We start from the raw sequence: 19,188 nt of genomic DNA, 5'->3' as shown, positions 1-19,188 counted from the left end.
TCCCCCCTCCTTCCATTCTATCTAAAAATTAATGGAAAACTGCCCTGGCTAGTTTGCTCAGTGGTTAAATTGTAGCGTAGAGTAAAACAGAAGGTTTTGAGGACCAGAGAGACCTGGGTTCAGTTCCCACTAAGGGCACTTATCTTGGTTGCAGTTTGTCCCCGACCCCAAGTGTGGGTGGCAACCAGTAGATGTGTCTCTCTCACATCTATATTTCTCTCTCTCTCTCTCTTCCTCCCTCTCTCCCTTCCACTGTCTGAAGATAAATGCAAAAATGTCCTCGGGTGAGGATAAAAAATAAATAAATAGCCCTGGCCAGTTTGGCTCAGCGGTTAGAGCCTCAGCCTGAGGTCCAGAGACACCCAGGTCCGGTTCCCGCTAAGGGCATGTACCTCGGTTGCAGTTTGTCCCCAGCCCTGGTTGGGTTGTGCGGGTGGCAGCCACTCGATGTGTCCCTTTCACATCGATGTTTCTCTCTCTCCCTCCTGCTCTATCTGAACAAAAAAATGAAAAAATGTCCTCGGGTGAGGATAAAAATAAATAAATAAATACAAAAATAAAAATAAAAATGAATGGAAAACCATCCTCAGGTGAGGATTAACAACAACAAAATCATCTAAGTATAAAACTAGTTACTTTAAAAAATGAGTTTTATTGCACTGTCCAAAACTGAGTGCTGGCCTTCGAGTGACAGAGGCAGCGATGTGTCCTTTAAGGTATTTATTGGGGGCAAGTTTCACAAAAAATTTACTTAACACAATTTGTTAATGCCACTAACTTTTCTATCCAGAATCATAAGGGACTTTCCTAGAGCCTTCCCTTTTCTTTTCCTAAACGGGAAACCGGTTAAAAGGTCAATCTTCAGAATTACACAAAGTAGTTCTGAAACATGAGGTGAAAGTACATTAGAAGCCCTTGGGCTATGACTGGCAAAATACTTTCCTGTAAATTGTAGCGTAGAGTAAAACAGAAGGTTTTGAGGTAAACACACACACACACACACACACACACACACACACACACACACAGGTCATCTCCTTTTAGATTACTGCTTCTGTCGTCTCAGAAAGCACTGTTCAGACAAACACGCCAAAGAGTCCCACCCCAAGCACGGAGCGCCTCCGATTGTTTGACACATTAATGAATTAGTCAACCAGGCCCAACTCACTTTCCCCTCTGATTTGCTTTCATTACTCCTCACACAAACCCTCAAGTTTACTCTAAGTTATGACCATATGGAATCTTTTCTTTACCTTGAAGTTGCAAATCAAGCCTTTACCAAATGACTACTACTGCTTCAATCCCCACCACTAAAATGAATCCCTTAGACAGATTCGACATCTACCAAAGCCATACAAATATGTAAAAAGCCACAACAGTCGCTTAAAGAAATAGGATTGTTAATGCTGCATATTTTGGAACAGGCACTGAGCAGAGTGGGAGACTGCAAAGCAAAAGACCGGGTAGAAACCATGGGAAGACCCCGCCCCGGTAAGCTCGATGCCGATTCAAACAGTAACTTAGGTCTGTCGCCTAGAATCGGAATCACTGAAACAAAGGCGTGTATTACGGTAAGCAAGATGTCTGGAGTAAAAGAAACGGTTTGCAGCTACAGAGACCATACACCATCCTCCCACAGGTCTTACCTATGGTGGAAATAAAGGTGGTATTGAAGGCATCATCCGAAAAACGAAAAAGGACGCAGGTTTTCCCCACTCCCGAGTCCCCGATCAGGAGCAGCTTGAAAAGCAGGTCGTACGTCTTCTTCGCCATTGGGAGGAGCGGCTCAGGCGCTCGCCGCCGGCGGCCCCAAGGGATCGGTCCCTCTCACTGGGGTCAACTCCTCACTCGGGCGTTCTCAGGCCAGAGGACCGGGCAAGCGTGGGAAAAGCAGGGCTCGAAAGGGAGCGGGCGACCTACGAACTGCCTCGTCGAGGAAGCACCGACGGTGGCGGCGTTCGGTGCCTCCGAGGGCGGTGACCGCGGCTCTGCAGCCTCTCCCAAGCCGCTCCGCCCGGTTCCGGGGAGTCAGTCGGGACAAAATGGCTTCCCCTCCCCCCTCAGGGCTGCTCGGCCGGGACGCTCCCACGGGCGAGCCAGCAAGCTCTGCCGTCGAGGGAGCGCGGCGGGCGTGAGGACAGTCTCTCTCCGGAGCAGAAACTCCGCGCTAGGACGCGGCGATGGCAGGAAGGAGTACCCCGAGCCGAGGAGCTGAGCTACATAGCCAAGGGAAGCCGAAGCGCCCCGGCCAAAGCCACCTTTTCCCCGTGCCCTCTCACGCCGGCGTGCGCGCTGCCTGAGACTCACGCAAGCACGTACGCCCGCCCTTCCCTCGCGCCCTCGTTCTGCGGTCCGCCTCTGCGCACGCGCGCCAGTGAACGTGAGGGCTCGCGGGGGCAGGGGGAGGAGCGCTGGGTCTCCGAACCTCAGCCTAAGGAGCGACTGAGACGAGAGAGGGGAGGGGCGAGAGAGGGTGAGGCCACGGGCGCGCTCCCTGTGACCGCCTGATAGGGTGTTACGAGCACGCCTCGCGGGGGTGGTGCTGCCTAGTGACTGCGCAGGCGCGGCATGCTGGAGTAGCCCCTTAACCCTCTTCTTCCCTCCCGGGGTCGCCTTCTTCGCTTCGCTGAGGATGCTTGGGGCTGTGAGTGTCCGAGTGTCGAGCTGGTCTTGACGCAGCGACCGGTTTGGTGGCCCTGTGTTCCTGTATAGCCGAACCTCGTAAACGCAAGAAAAAAAGAGCGCCCTGAGTCATTTTATAGCCTCTTTGCTAATAAAATGAGACGCATCCCGGAGTGCCCTCCGTCGTGGGCTAGTCGTGACAAGGGAAGCATTAAAGCTACATTCCTTTTTACGGAGCAAGAGTTGGCGTTGAAGAGATTCGAAATGGAAAAACTGGCCACGCTGCTCTGGTTGGGATGTTGTAATCTGCCTTCCAGAGCGAGATGAGGAAGGCTGAGGAACTCCTGGGCGCAGGGAGGACCTACCCACCACGTGGAATCTTCAGTGCTCGGCTGTACGGAGAGAACGCGCTCCGGGCCTTGGCGGTCCATTTAGAATACCTACAGAGACCGAGAGCGCCGTGCAGAGGAGGCAGGTCCCCTCCCTCCCGCCAGAATCGAACCACCGGTGTCCAAAACTGGGGGATGATGAAGCCAACCCCAACCCCACGCTGCCTCCTCTTGCACTTTCTTTTCATTCGCCTTACACCTTTCCCTCTCTCCCATCAATCTTATTTATAACTCCCCTTTCCTCTTCTTCCTTTCTGTAGTTTTAATATTCATACCCCTGCCCTACCATTATCAGTGTGCTTCATGGCTCCAAAGCACACCTAGGATGGCAGAGTAGTTGAACCTGGGTGGTTCAACCTGACAGGAGAAAACCCTGTGACATCTGAGAAGCAGGAAACAGTGATTGAGAAGGAAGTGAAAACTATTTTTACACCTGGCCACCACCGCCATAATGTGTAATTAATATGTAATTAAAATTCGTCTTTCAGGCAATTAGGGTAATCATATTTCACTCGCTCATTCTTTAAAGACTTGTTTACATTCTTCCTTCACAATGACCCCTACAGCTTCATTACTAAAGATGCTTGTCTTCTCTAATCTTGCTCTTCACTTTGTTTCTGTGCTCATTCTTTTTAGTCTTGTCACTTAAAAATTATCCTTTCTTTCAATTGGAAATGTCTCACTGGGATAATACTAACAACTCTAAAATAGGCTAGCTAAGGGAATCACAAAATGAGCTATAGTCAGTGCTTCACAGGTTTTTTATCAACTCAGAGTCAACACTGAGCACCTCAGGAATATCTTCCATGTTAGCTTGATTCTTTCAAAACAAGTTCTATTAACTCAAGCCTCACTGTTGTAAAGCATTTTAGACTTGTTAACGGTTTTTAAATGTAGACAGCCTAATTAATTTCCCTACATAAATTTGGGAGATAGTCCAGCCCATGTGGCTCAGTGATTGAGCGTTGATCCATGCACCAAAAGGTCACTGGTTTGATTCCTGTTCAGGGCACATGCCCAGGTTGTGGGCCAAATCCCCAGTGAGGGGCATGCTGGAGGTGGCCAACTGATGTTCTCTCTCATTGATGTTTCTATCTCTCCCTCTTTCTCTCTCTCTCAAAATCAAAAAAGGGAAAAAATATTTTAAAAAATAAATCTCCTTCAGCAGTTTTATTAATTAGAGCTTTTTCTACATGGACTTCATATTCTGAAACTTTAAGAATTAATTATACTGCCCTGGCCGGTTTGGCTCAGTGGTTAGAGTGTCTGTCCGTGGACCAGAGAGTCTCAGGTTCAGTTCCCGCTAAGGGCATGTACCTTGGTTGCAGTTTGTTCCCAGCCCTGGTTGGGGTAGTGTGGGTGGCAGCCACTTGATGTGTCTCTCTCACATCAATGTTTCTCGCTCTCTCTCTTCCTCACCCTCTCCCTCCCGCTCTGTCTGAAGATAAATGCAAAAATGTCCTCGGGTGAGGATAAAAAAATTTTTTAAAGAATTAATTATACTTATTTACAAATTTTATTTATTGCCCTGGCCGGTTTGGCTCAGTGGTTAGAGCGCCTGCCTGCGGTCCGGAGAGACCCGGGTTCGGTTCCCGCTAGGGGCATGTACCTTGGTTGCAGTTTGTCCCCGGCCCTGGTTGGTCGTGCGGGTGGCAGCCACTCGATGTGTCCCTTTCACATCGATGTTTCCCTCTCTCTCTCTTCCTCTCTCTCCCTCCCACTCTGTCTGTACAAAAAATGGAAAAATGTCCTCGGGTGAGGATAAAAAAAAAAAAAAGAAACAAATTTTATTTATTACTGGGTGGGGATCTTAGAATTTTAGAGCTATCATATCTTTTAAATTCTAATTTAACTCATGCATATATTTTACAGATGAGTCTAAGGCTCAGAGAGGTTAGGAACTTATCAGAGATCACACTGTTAGTGGCAGAGCCAACACTATATGGGCAAGGGGAAGGAGAAGAAAATCTCCAAAGGACATCATATTGCATGAAAGTGAGACTTGGGAGATTCTGCCAGTTGTTTATGTTTGGCTTCCCTAAAGTCAATTAAAGGTTTTGCTGGAGTGAGGCCTAAACCTCAAGCCATATCTACCACTGAAAGCAGGCATGGGAGATCCCTGACTCTAGGGGGGAAAATAATAATAATAATAAAATGGGGATCTATGTATGCCTAAAAGGTAAACCTAGAGTTGTGGAGTAATATTTGAAAAAGGTTGAAACTAAGTGAAAGAAAATGCCAATTTAGTACTAGCTTAGGGTTTAAGCCTTTTTCAGAATTACTCTGTAAAAAATCTAGTCCAACTATTTGCAAAGCCAAGAAATAAAATTGGTATATTTATGTTTATACTATTAATTAAGGCAATATTTCTGTGTTTTTCTAGAAAATATACAGCTGGCCAGCTCATAGTTTCAGTCTTCAGCTTCAACTCTCAGAACCTGCTTTATAAAAAATCTCTGCCTCCAAAGATATTGATTCTGGGTCCTCTTTATCCCTCTTCCTGTGTATATTTTCCAGTCTACGTACCTGATTTCTTCCTCTTTAATCTCTCTGCCCCTTGCTGTCTCTGTTCTTCTTAAGAATGGAGTCTTCCCTTGAATGGTAGCCCCACTACTCTGTCATTACCTTGCTGTAAAACCTACCCCTCCAGTCTCAGGGACTTTACCTATTTATATACTGCCTATTTACTGTGTCCATATTCCCAATCTCCCAAGGACTTTCATGAGATACTAAGTAGTGATTGCCAAGAGGCTGCAACTTTTATTATCACCATAGCCTGCCAATGTTCTGCTTTCTGCGTATCTTGGTTTAGTCCTACTCCTGAGCCTTTCCCCAGCCCACTGGATGTCTTGTTCTAGTCTTCTCCTGAGATACTCAATGCTGGCCTTCTTAGTTGGCACTTAAGAGGCCCTAGCCGATGAGCTTTATTTCCTATCCTAGTTTTCACACTAGTCTTCAGACAAGCTAAATTAGTCCTCTTTCCCACAGTTACTATGTATCCTTTTAATTTCATGCTTAATTTAATGTGGTTCTCTCTAAGTAAAATGTACTCTTTCCTGATCCCAGCTCTTTAGCCTTACAGTTTAAATGTCCACACCATAGCCTGTCTTCCCCGACATTCTTAGGAGAAGGAATTTGTTGCTCCTTTGAATTCCCACAGCACTTTATTGATTGATTGATTTCATTTATCTTCAGATAGAGCAGGAGGGAGAGAGAGATGTGAGAGAGACACATCGAGTGGTTGCCACCCACACGACCCCAACTGGGGCTGGGGACAAACTGCAACCGAGGTACATGCCCTTAGCAGGAACCAAACCCAGGACTCTCTGGTCCACAGGCTGACGCTCTAACCTCTGAACCAAACTGGCCAGGGCCCCATTGCACTTTTAAAAATCAATTATGTTTCCCCACATCTATTTCACAAGTAATACATATTTATTTTTAGACACTTAGAACCTGCCAATAAGTAAAATATATATATATATATATTATTAAAACTTCTATTTCCAACTAAAGTGATGGTTACCAGAAGAGAGGGGTTGTGGGTGAGTGAAAAGGGGAAGGGGAGTATAATCAATAATATTGTGATAAGTTTGCATAGTGACAAATGATTACTGGAATTAGTGGAGTGATCACATTGTAAGGTATAAAAATGTTGAATCACTGTTTTGTTCACCTGAAACTAATATAATCAATATAAAATTGTATAGCAACTATACTTAAATTAAAAGAAAATACTTCTACCCCCAGAGATAACCATTGTTAGCATTTTGGTGAGTAGCCATGTGGATATTCTTCTGCCTACGGTTCTTTAGACATATCTTATGACACATTTTCTGCATTTTACAAAAGATAGTTATGTACATATCTTATTTTCTCAAATTAGAATCTTCTTGAGGGCTTTGACTATTGTATAGATCACTTTGCACAGTGCCTTGAATATATTAGAAAATCAAAACATGTTTATTGAAGGAAAAGAAAGTGAAACTCAGAAAGAGATTCACTTTTTGTTTTCTGGAAAACAAAACTAATTTGGAGAAATTTTCAAAATGTTGGGGGAAAGTTGAAAATTCAAAAGTGATAGAAAGATAAAACTTTAGGGCAATATTTTATTTTATTTATTTATTTTAGAAAATATATGAAGAACTCATCTAACTCCATGATGGAGTTTGTTTCTGTGAACAAGAAATATTGTTAATCTGCCCCTCACCCCACATCATTCCCCTCTATTTACAGTGGGTCTCTCTCACCATCTAGTTTAAAATTTAAAAAAAGAAAGAAATACTGTTAAAACTAGTAGAGCAATTGTGATATAGTGGAATGAACACTAACTTGGAGATAGACAACATAGACTCACAAACCTGCTGTTAGTGACTAGCTCTGTTACAATTAATGATTCATTTAACCTCACTAAGCATATTCTCATATAGCAAAAGAATATAGTACTTAATGAGATTGATTAAAAAATTAAACAAGATAATTCAAATTAATGTGCTTTATGTAGCATAAAACACTATGCAAATATAGTGATTACTCTTATTATTAAAAGGTAAGAGTGATGGCCCTGGCCAGCATGACTCAGTAGTTAGAGCATCGGCCCATGCACCAAAGGGTCACAGGTTCGATTCCCAGGCACATTCCTGGATTGCAGGTCCTATCCTAGGCCCTGGTTGGGGTCATATGGGAGGCAACCAGTCAATGTTTCTCTCCTCCCCCCTCCCTTTCCTCCCTCCTATTCACTTTCTCTAAAAATCAATGGAAAAATATCCTCAGGTGAGGACTAACCAAAAAAAAAAAAGTGAGAAAGGAATTAAATAGTACATGGAGATAGAGGAAATTGATATTGATACTCCTTATATACGTCAGAATAATAGCAAAGTGAGAAAAAACTAAATATTTTATTTGGTTTGATAAAAAGAATACAGATTCTAGCCCTGGCTGGTTTGGCTCAGCTGTTAGAGCGTCTGCCAGCAGACCAGAGAGACCCGGGTTTGGTTCCCACTAAGGGCACGTACATTGGTTGTAGTTTGTCCCTGGACCCAGTTGGGGTTGTGTGGGTGGCAGCCAATTGATGTGTCTCTCTCACATCAATGTTTCTCTCTCTCTCTTTCCCCCTCTCTCCCTCCCACTCTATCTGAAGATGAATGCAAAACTGTCCTTGGGTGAGGATAAAAATAAAAAAAAAGATATTGATACTCTTTAAATATGTCAGAATAATAGCAAACTGAGAAAAAACTAAATATTGTATTTGGTTTGATAAAAAGAATACAGATTCTAGCCCTGGCCAGTTTGGCTTCGCGGTTAGAGCATTGGCCCAAGGACCAAAGAGTTGCAGGGTCAATTCCCAGTGAAGGGCATGTATCTCTTGGTGAGGTGGGTCGGGCAGGAAAAAAAAAGAAGAAAAGGGCATGTACCTTGGTTGCAGGTTCAATCCCCAGCCCTGTTGGGGTTTTGTGAGAGGCAACCAATCAATGTGTCTCACAGTGATCTCTCTCTCTCTCTCTCTCTCTCTCTCTCTCTCTCTCTCTCTCTCCCCTTTCCTCCCTCCTTTCTTCCTTTTCTCCCTCCCTCCCACTCTATCTAAAAATCAATGGAAAAACATCTTCAGATGAGGATTCAGAAAAAAAACAATACATATTTTAGCTGTCTGCTTTTATGCCTAATTGCCACATAACAAAACATAGCTATGCAAATTTTAAAATCTGTGACAAATTTGTTTGATCACATTGACTTGATCATAGAAGCTCAGATTTCATGGAATTTGTTCATGAAGCTTGGTGCTGAGCTCTCAGCTGTCACCTGTCAGCCCTTGCCCAGCCCTGTCTGGTTCCAGCTCTTTAGACTAAGCACCTGGTTATTTGCATCTGTGGCCCCTCTTTCCTAGAGCCAGAGAGGGTAGAACCTCAGGTTATCAAAAGCCTTTATGCTGCATACCAATTGAGTTAGACACTGCCAAGGTAGTACCTGAGTGCAGCCATCTCTGTTGTCTAAAATACCCCCAAGAGGTAGCCAGGCCCTTTCCCATATAGCTTGTGTATACAGGTTCCACTGCCTTTTGACCTGCCTCAGGACAAAAGGAGATCCTTTTTTTTGCCTGTCCTACCAGGGCCAGTCTTCCACTCCTCATCCTTGTCTACTCACTTCTTTGGGTAATGGACTTTTCCAGATCTTTGGCTGCCTGGCATTGGATCCCCTTCCTTTGACTAGGAAATTCTCCATCACAAGTTTTCAGTATGCAGAGCCCTTCTCCCACTGTATTCCCTTCCTCTGCACCCACCTCCTGTTGTACCTCAAAACACACATCTAGGTTGTGGGGACATGAGCTGGGCTCTACCAGTCTAATGCACCAGACTAAAACCTTGACACGGGCTAATGACGCAAAGGAGGAGGCACTGCAGGGCATGTACTGAGAAGGCAGTAGGGTACAGCAGCAGTCCTCAGTTTCCAGGGTACCTGTGTATAATATAATATGATAGGTTATATTATATTTAACAATATAATCCCCAGAGCTAGATGGTCTCCCAGGTCTAGTGCTGGCCACTGTTGTGCTTCAGGCTGCAGACTCTCTTTGGTTTCCAGTGGGGACAGCGAAGGCCTCATTATCTGGCCTCAGCAGACAATCTGTGGCCTGTCTCTGCCCCCCAATTCTTTAGCCTAGTTATCCAGTCTTCCCAGTAATTCTGAGAGCTTCCCAATAGCCTTTCAATAAATTTATTTTCTGCTTCTATTTGCCAAAGTTGTTTTGTGTTGACAGTCAAGATAACTGACTGACATGCTTGTTTCTGCTAGAACTCCTAGAGTGATTCTCTTTCCCATCTTCTGCTGACCTTGTCACTTGGATCTGCCATACCTCTGTTCAGTCTTGGGCCCTGTCTGCCAGTCTCTCTCCTAAGACTGCTGTACATTTGAGCCCTCTTTTTTGTGTCTCCACTACCTCCCTCAAACCCCCTCTCTAGGACTCAGTCATGCTGTGCTCCCAGCCCATCCTGAGGCTTGGAGAGCTGGGCCACCATCCTAGCTCTGTTGTGATGTCAGCACTAGGCCTAGTGCTGATGGGAGAGAGTCCTCAGATGCTAGATAGAAGGGTCTCCAGGAGGAAAGAAGAGCACAGGCAGAGAGATGGGAGGGTAACAGACTTTTCCAGTTTTTATATTTTATCTAATAATACAAGTTGTCATGTACTGAGTTCCTGCATTGTGCTCACCTTTATATGCATGACCTGACATTAATACTTTGAAGTAGGACTTCTATAATTCCATTTTCAGATGAGGAAACAAGAGTTTAAAGAAGTTAAGAGGGATGGAATGAGACGATGCCTTGGATCTCCTTCAAAATAATTGGCAGGAGGGGAGATGAGTAGGATGTAGATGAAACAGAATTGGCCATGGGTTGACAATTATACAAGCTGGATAATAGGTATGTGGAAATTTATTATACTATTGTGTCTAATTTGAAATTTCCAAAAATGTGTTTTGTTTTCTTTTAAGTCGGGAAACTTGGTCAAAGTCATACAAGTAATAAGTGATAAGGTTGGGTTTGGATTCCAGGCCCTCCTGACTTCAGTTCCTACTCTCCTAACCTCTACATGGATTCCTTCCCAAAGTACCTAAAAAGACCTAAGAGGAAAAGATTAGTGATTTTCAGAGCATTCAAAGGGGATTCAGAGGCCTCTTGACTAGTGTCTGCTCCTGTTATCCAGGCACATTATGGCAAGGATCAATAGAGTATGGCCAGATATTAATTCCCCATGTGTAGAGCTTATTATAAAGATGCCCTCATTTTCTCTGCCTGCTTCTGAGTAGGTGCAGAAGCAGCCCATAAGAGAGTCTTTGGCAGCCAAAGTTTTCTAAAAACACCCAGGCAACAGCTGTCTTCATGCTGTCACCTGACTTGCCAGGCCCTGAGTCAGCACCACTCCCCCACCCAGCCCCCACTGCTGAGCCAGATCTGACTTGCCCTTTCAAGGTTGGGCTGAACCAGTTGGGCCAGCCCAGCCCCACCCTGTTGCAGCATCTTCCTCAGTCAGTGGTTTCTTGCTCCCTTACTCTCACCTGGTTTCCTACCCTTGCACTACCCTTGTGATCCAAAGCAGCAATCTCAGGCCTGAAACTCTGAAGGGAGCGGAAGGACCACCTCCGAGCTGTTGGAGATGTAGACATGGCTCTGGAATCTGTCCCTACGTAGAAAGAATGAGCTTGGCACCAGCATCTTCTACCATCTGCCAAGGAAAATCTTCCTTCTCTGGGTGACTCTGGGATTTGCTTTAGGAGAAAAGCAAAATAAAATATAAAGATACTACCCACCTTTCTTTAGAGGAGGATTCTACCCCTAGGCTCAAACCCAGAAGAGACCAGGGCTGGGGTAATATGGAGACCCCATTCTTAATCTGTGTTTCTGGAGAAACTTTCAGATCAATCCCTTTTCTTGGTCTAGACGTGAAGCTACAGTAAGTGCTGACATTACAAATTCCCCAGGTGTTGCCTGGCCAGTGTGGCTCAGTGGTTGAGCATCGACTCACACAGGTTCGATTCCTGGTCAGAGCATGTGCCCAGGTTGTGGGCCTGATCCCCAGTGGGGGGCATGCAGGAGGTGGCTAATTCATGATCTCTCTTATTGATGTTTCTGTCTCTCTCCCTCTCCCTTCCTCTCTCTCTGAAATCAGTAAAGAAAAAAAAATTTTTTTAAACAAAAATCAAATTCCCCAGGTATTGGTGCATACTGACCCTGACACCAGGACTGGAAGATACAGATATTGACCCCGTTGCTAAAAAACTAAGGTTAGCCTTCTCCCCAGTGCCAGCTTCATACCTTAGTCCTCTAGGCCAGCCTGCCCTGAATCCTGGTCCTGCCACTTAGGGTGTGACCTTGAGGCAGTAACTAATTTCTATGAGCTTCTGTTTTTATCATCTGTAAAGTAAGAATAAAATACATACCTGGCAAGTTAGTTGTGAGGGTCAGACAAAGTAGTGTATGGATAGCACTTAGTAGGCACATAACACCCATCAGCTCCCTTCCCCTTGTTTTGGGATTAGCTCCTGCTCAAGTTGGACTGATTATTAACGCTTTCAGGCCTGAGACTAAGGACTGCCTCAGTTCCATTGTGTTGATTCTGGACCTTCACACCTCCTTCCCCATTGACTCCCACCTGGACCAGTTATTTTCTGATCATCAGCCAGCCCAGACCACACTACACCACTGTCCTGACTTTGTGATTCTATACCCTGAATTTGTCCCCACAGCTACCACCACCATACAGTTGAACCTGATTATTTCTGTGCATTCTCATTAACTCATTAGCTTCATCTTCCCTTTCTTGAGCTTTCAGAACTCCTGAATGTGAATGTTCCAAGGCCCCTTCTCCTGGCATTATTTTATGTGCATATCCATTGTCTGAGGATCTGCTGCTTGAGTCTCCTGCACCCAAATAAACAGCTAGCTCCTCCCTTCTCCCTAGATAACTTGCTGGCCAAGGGAATGGTGTTACAGCTCTCTTACCAGGACCAGGGCTTTGTGTAATCATGCTAGGTTTTCATTCTCTGTGAAAAATTGGGTTGGGAGCCACAATCAGGACAATAGTCCAGGCATGGTGTTTGACCTGATAGGGTAAAAAGGACCACCACTTCTTGTGGTGTGCATATGTCCTGGAGTTAATGTAATCTAAGTACATATTAGGACTTTGGCAACTATGTTGTAATGTTGCTCTTTTAGGTTTGTGGCCAACTAGAAATCCTAGACCTTTATTCACAAACTGCAGGTATCTCCCAGATGTCATTTTGTACTGTGACAACTGATTTTATAAGCTCAACTTTAGTATGACATCTTTTTATCTCTACTAAATATCACTTTGTTATCAAGATTAGTATATTGGTTCTTTAACAGATCAGTTAATTGTAAGGGGGAAAGGGGCAGAAGGACAACTTATAGAATGAAAGAAACAATGATATATCAGCCAATTGCAATGTGTAGATTTTGTTTAGTTTTTAATTTAAACAAATAAACTGTAAAACAATTTATATCTATGAGATTATTTGAACAATGGATATTTGATGACGTTAAGGATTTATTCAAGTTTCTTGTTGGCTGTGGTAATAGTGTTAGAGGGTTTTTTAGCAAGTAGGATGTCTGAGATTTGCTTCAAAATAAAATGAGGGAGGGGAAGTTAGTGGGGGTATAAAAGAAACAAGATTGACTGTAAGTTGAAAATTGCTGAAGCTGGATGATTTGTTTCTTATACTATAATGTCCACATTTGTGAATGTTTGAAATGATCCAAAATGAAAATTATTTTGTATCTTGCCTCTGTTATTCAGCATATTAACTGTTCTTAGCCCTGTATCCTCACTCCCTCTAATAAGTATGATTTCTGTATCTATATCTAAGTAGTTAATAAACAGATCAACCAAGCTAGAACTAAGAGCAGATCCCTGTGGCCCACCAAGATCCACTAGGTTGACCCATCAGTCAGTCCTCTTTGAAAATGGCTGATCAATGAACCATGACTCCACCTACCTTAGTTATCCAGTTTTTGTTTACAAGGATAACATGAAAGAATGGTCTAGTACCATGAAAAAATAGAAATGCAAAATTTCAAGCATTATTATTTGCCACTTTTGTAATTTAATGTTTTTTAGTTAAAAGTTCTATCCCTTTGTTCTAAGTGAATTGCTTTTGGTTCCAAGTATTCATCTTTCTTTTCCAAAACACCCAAAGATCACTTGCTTTAATACAATTTGGAAATTTATAGCATCAACAATAACTCACTATAGTTTGTCCCTTATGGTAATGCCAGGCCACTCACACATCCCTGGCCATACACATAAGCTCGGCCATGATAGTCGAAGCCTAATCCTGGATTTTTGTTAGGAAAGGCATTTTCTTTCACTGCTAAGTTGGGAGGTTGTAGTCCTTCAGACACTGGTGGCCATCTTGTTACCACTTAGGGAGTCTGCCTGAGAATAAAGCCAATACTGAGGAAAGCAGAGCTGAGAAATGGAAAGAAAGGGATTCTAGAATTACATCATTTGAGCCTCCAGATTTAGCTATGTCTAAAGCCAACAACCCCTATAATTTTTGGCTATGTGAGCCGATACATTCTATTATTTTCTTAAACCAGTTTAAGTTGAATTTCTGTCACTTACAAAAGAAGTCCTGACTAATATAGTATGTGTGTTATTGGTTGAGTAATGCATAATCTAAAATGTTCTATTTTATATAATAATGTCTGTATGATCACATTGTATATACAGCATTATTTTTTGTTGCTGTTAATTCTCACCTGAAGATATTTTTTTTCCCATTGACTTTTAGAGAGAGTGGAAGGGAGGGGGAGAAAGAGAGAGAGAGAAGAACATCAATGTGAGAGAAACACATTGAGGTTGCCTCTTGCACAACCCTGACTGGGGCCAGGGATCAAACCTGAAACCCAGGTACGTACCCTTGACCAGAAATCGAACCTGCAACCCTTTGGTCCGCAGGCTGACACTCTAACCACTGAGCCAAACCAGCCAGGGCTATACAACATTATTTTTGTAACAACTTTATTGAGAAATAAGTTACATATCTAAAGTTCACTTATTAAAGTTTACAATCTAGTGGTTTCTAGTATAGTCACAGAATTGTGCAACTATTACACCATCTTATTTTAGAATATTTTCATGTCCCCAAAAGAAATGTATCCATTACCATCACTCCCCAAACTCCATTCCCCTACCTTCCTTTAACCCCTAGCAACCATTAATCCACTTTCTGTCTCTATGAATTTGCCTATTTTGGACATTTCATACAAATGGAAGCATACAGTAGCTGCGCTCCCTTGCTAGAACCTCCAAACAAGCTCCCAAGGTCCATTTGTAGGAGAACATAGGGTAGTCAAACTTCCAAGACTCCAGACACATCCAAATGAGGTGCTGCACGTGGCAGTCTGCCTTTAAAAACAAACAAACAAACAAACAAACAAAATGGAAGCATACAATATGTGGTCTCATGAGACTGGCTTCTTTTCACTTATAATGTTTTCAAGGTTTTGCATGTTGTAGCATGAATCAGTACTTCATTCCTTTTATGGATGAACAAGATTTCATTCCGTAGATAAATCACATTTTGTTTATATATTCATCAATGGTGTACATGTCTGTTGTTTCTACTTTTTTGTTATTATAAATTATGCTGCTGTGAACACTTATGTACAAAGTTGTTGTGTGGACATATGTTTCAATTATCTTGGTTACATACCTAGGAATGAAATTGCTAAGCTATATGGTAACTTCATATTTAACTTTTTTTGAGGAACTGTTTTCCAAAGTAGCTACACCATTTTAAATTCCTACTAGTAATGTTTAAGAGTTTTAGTTTCTCCACATTCTCAGCAACACATGTTATTATCTGTCTTTTTAATTTTAGCTCTCCTGGTGTTTTGTGTTTTTGTATCGTGACTTGAGGATATTTTTCTGTTGATTTTTAGATAGAGTGGGACGGAGGGAGAAAGGGAGGAAGAGAGGGAGAGAAACATCATTGTGAGAGAGACACATTGATTGGCCTTCTGCACAACTTCTACCAGGGCCAGGGATTAAATTTGAAACCCAGGAACATGCCCTTGACTAGGAATTGAACCTGTGACTCTTCAGTCCCTGGGCTAACACTCTAACCACTAAGCCAAACCTGGCCAGGGCTATCCTAGTGGTTTAAATTTGCATTTTCCTAATATTGATAATGTTGAGCATCTTTTCATGTGTTTATTGTCATTTGTGTATCTTCTTTAGAGAAACATATATTCAAATTCTTTACCCAGTTTTGAATTGTGTTGTTTTTTTTAATTTGTAAGAGTTATTTATATATTCTGGGTACTAGACCCTTATCAGATATATGAATTACAAATTTCTTCTTTCATTCTGTGTGGTTTTTTTTCACTTTCTTTTTTTTTTTAATCCTCACCCGAGGACATTTTTCCATTTTTTTTGTTCAGATAGAGCGCAAGGGAGAGAAAGGAAGAGAGAGAGAGAGAAACATCGATGTGAAGGGACACATCGAGTGGCTGCCACCCGCACGACCAACCAGGGTCGGGGACAAACTGCAACCGAGGTACAGGTACATGCCCTTAGCAGGAACCGAACCCAGGTCTCTCTGGACCGCAGGCCGACGCTCCAACCGCTGAGCCAAACCAGCCAGGGCTCTTTTCACTTTCTTGATGGTGTCCACTGAAGCACAAAAGTTTTAAATTTTGACAGAGTCCCAATTTACCTTTCTTTCCCCTCTCTTACTTGTGCTTTTGGTATCGTATCTAAAACATCATTGCCTAATCCAAGGTGAAGAAGATTTATTCCTCTGTTGTCTTCTAAGGGTTTTGTGGGTATAGCTCCTACATTTAGGTCTATAATCCATTTAAGTTGATTTTTTAACATGGTATGAGGTAGGTTCAACTTCATTCTTTTTCATCTAGCACCATTTGTTGTTGTATTCTTTCCTCTTCTGATACAACAATATTTTTGTAAACATGTTTTACTTAGAACAATATTAATGTGAGTTCATATTCTCTGAGCATGCCCCATTTGCTTTTGTTAGCAATATTATATGCTGGAGATTGAGGAGGATGGTGATTTTTCTGTGGGTGATTAAACATTTGACTATAGAATATGATGAGTATGTGTACAATGATGCCAACATGTTGGTGTGCATCATAATCATCTGGGAAAAAAAAACTTTAATGAGAATTCACAAGCCCCACCCCAACCTACTGCATCAGAATTTCCTGGCAGCCCTGGCCAGGTAGCTCAGTTGGTTAGAGCATCATCCCTATGCACCAAGGTTTCAGATTCGATCCTCAGTCAGAGCACATACAAGAATCAAACAATGAATGCATAAATAAGTGGAACAAGAAGTCAGTGTCTCTCTCTCACACTCTCTCTCCTCTCATTCTCCCTCTTCCTCTTTTTCTCTGAAATAAACAAATAAATAAAATAAAGAAATAATTTTCTGGCAATATTCTATATCTTTTATATATAGACTCATAGACTACTAGGGGTGGGAGAGCCCATATGGTCACATAATTTACCCCCTTATTTTTAAATTGATAATATAACAGGAAGATGATTGGCTTATAGGCTTATTCCCTGTATCCATCAAGGCCAGACCGAGCATTTTGCTTGCATCCCCACAATACATTCAAAAGCAACAGTATTTATGACTAATTAGATTTTACTGAAAGCTTCATGTGAAGATGGAGAAGAGGATTACATCACACATCACAAAGCAATACTTAATTAGATCCTTCCATTTGACTAGCTAGACCTGTTCCTCCTTCAACTGTTTTCTCCCTTGCTGCCATATCTCCAGGACTGTTCTCTTCTTCCCTCCTACTACACAGCTTCTGAAACTCCCTCTTTTCCCCAAACCGTCCAAGCCATGGTCTCAAGTTTATATACCACACTCAACAAAACAAAAACACACTAGCTACCTAAAAAGCAACCAACCCTTTTCCTCAACCATGCTCTTTGGGAAAGTGGGGAAGTGTCTCAATTTGTTTCATGGTCATAGAGCCATATCAATAATAAATATTTTCTGAAGGCTTATTAAGAACACAACACTGAGCTAAGTATCTCACAAAATGACTTACTTAATGTCATATAGCTCATTAGTGGCAAATCTGGAATAGAACTTCAGTTATAAGGGTCAAAGCACTACTTCAGAGCCACTCATACTCATAGTCTTATGTTTCTTTGTCTTACAGCCCTGTAGGATACATGGAAAAGGTATAGTATTTCATCTTCTAAAGATAGGGAAATTGAGGTAGTGACACTGAGAGACTTTGCTATTCAGATATTAAAAGGTTTTGATCTGGGGTCTAGAATTGTTTATCTTTAGCAGGGTACATGAAATTGCGGCCAAAGTTTCATTGGGAAGCCACAAAGGAAAATGTAACCAGGAAGGGACACTATGTAATCATGGACATGATATGATATGATGTCAAGCCTAAAGGACTGAAGCATTATAACCAATAGGGAGCACTGAGAAGGGAGAATGAGAGAGGATAGACTGTTAATGTCTCCCCCACAGCGACAGGAAAGAGATGGCAGCATTGGGCAAGGCAGGATCCTGTTTGACAAGGGACGTCTGTTCCCATGTGGGAAAGCATGACTCATCAGGGTGCCACAGCTCAGTGACACAGTCTCTTAAGATCTTCCAAGTCCCCTTAGTCCAGCTATGTATTTACCAAACAACTCTCAGATCTGCTTGTGGCTTCTGAAGTACGCCTTCCCACAGAGTAAAAAATGTGCTGACTGGGGTTTCTTCATGCCTATTGTCAATTATATTCTGCTGGATGAATGAAAATGCTGCATCTGGTCTCTCTTTCATGGGTTTGGTTCAGAGTGAGTTTATTCATTCAACCATGAATTCAACAAATATTTATTGAGTGCCATCTATGTGCCAGGCATTGGTCCAAGTCATACAAGTCAAATAAGATCCCTGTCCTTATGGAATGCACACACTAATGAGAAGTAACAACAAAACACAAACAAACAAATCAATAGATCATTTCAAACTGTGATACTTCACACCTAGGGTTACTGAATTCTTTTCTACAGGCTCAGCTGTATCTCAGGTTCTATGAACCTGCCCCTCTCATCTTCACCAGGAAAACTTAAGAAGCTTTAGCCCAATCTCAAAGGATTCAGCATCAAATTTCCCCTCTAGTCTGACCTGGACCCTGAGAGGGCGTGTTTCAGTAACTATTACTTAAGACCCACTGCCTCCCTTGCCACTGTAGGTCTAGTCTCTGGACCTCAGCCTTGTTTCTTAGGCCATGACTTGATAACCTCATCTAATTGTTCATTCAACAGACACTTTTTCAACTCTTACTGGGTACCAAGCATTTTGTTAGGCGCTGGGGATTCAGAAATGAATAAAACATGTTGTCTGCCCTCCACTCCAGTTCACAGTCTAAGGGAGGGAAAAAGTCCCTGCAGAGGCAATATTTAAATTGAGGGGGTTTTTTTTGTTTGTTTGTTTTTAAGTAATAACAAATGTTGAAAATTTTGAAACTACAGAAACAAAGGGTATTTAAAGCCACCATAGCCCTGGCAGGTTTGGCTCAGAAGTTATAGCGTCGGCCTGCAGTCCAGAGAGACCCGGGTTCGGTTCCCGCTAAGGGCATGAACCTCGCTTGCTGTCTATCCCTGGCCCTG

At 42.6% G+C, this 19,188-nt stretch overlaps 1 protein-coding gene across 2 annotated transcripts in view; it reads right to left on the bottom strand.

Annotated features, from left to right (window-relative positions):
• RAB10 (RAB10, member RAS oncogene family) overlaps positions 1-2,298 on the bottom strand; it is an 83,625-nt gene extending 81,327 nt beyond the window's left edge. Inside the window, exon 1 of one of the 2 annotated variants that reach the window (XM_036262311.1) lies at positions 1,647-2,298. In XM_036262311.1, the coding sequence (XP_036118204.1) occupies positions 1,647-1,773 (127 nt within the window). In that variant the 5' untranslated portion in view covers positions 1,774-2,298. The remainder of the gene's footprint in view (positions 1-1,646) is intronic. The other variant, XM_036262310.1, reaches the window with a different exon arrangement.
• Between the last annotated feature and the right edge of the window lie 16,890 nt (positions 2,299-19,188).

This window comes from Molossus molossus, unplaced genomic scaffold (assembly GCF_014108415.1).
Source record: "Molossus molossus isolate mMolMol1 unplaced genomic scaffold, mMolMol1.p scaffold_m16_p_15, whole genome shotgun sequence".
NCBI classification, from domain to species: Eukaryota; Metazoa; Chordata; class Mammalia; order Chiroptera; family Molossidae; genus Molossus; species Molossus molossus.
The sequence above is the reverse complement of the archived record's forward strand: the minus strand, read 5'-3'. Positions and strand labels throughout refer to the sequence as shown.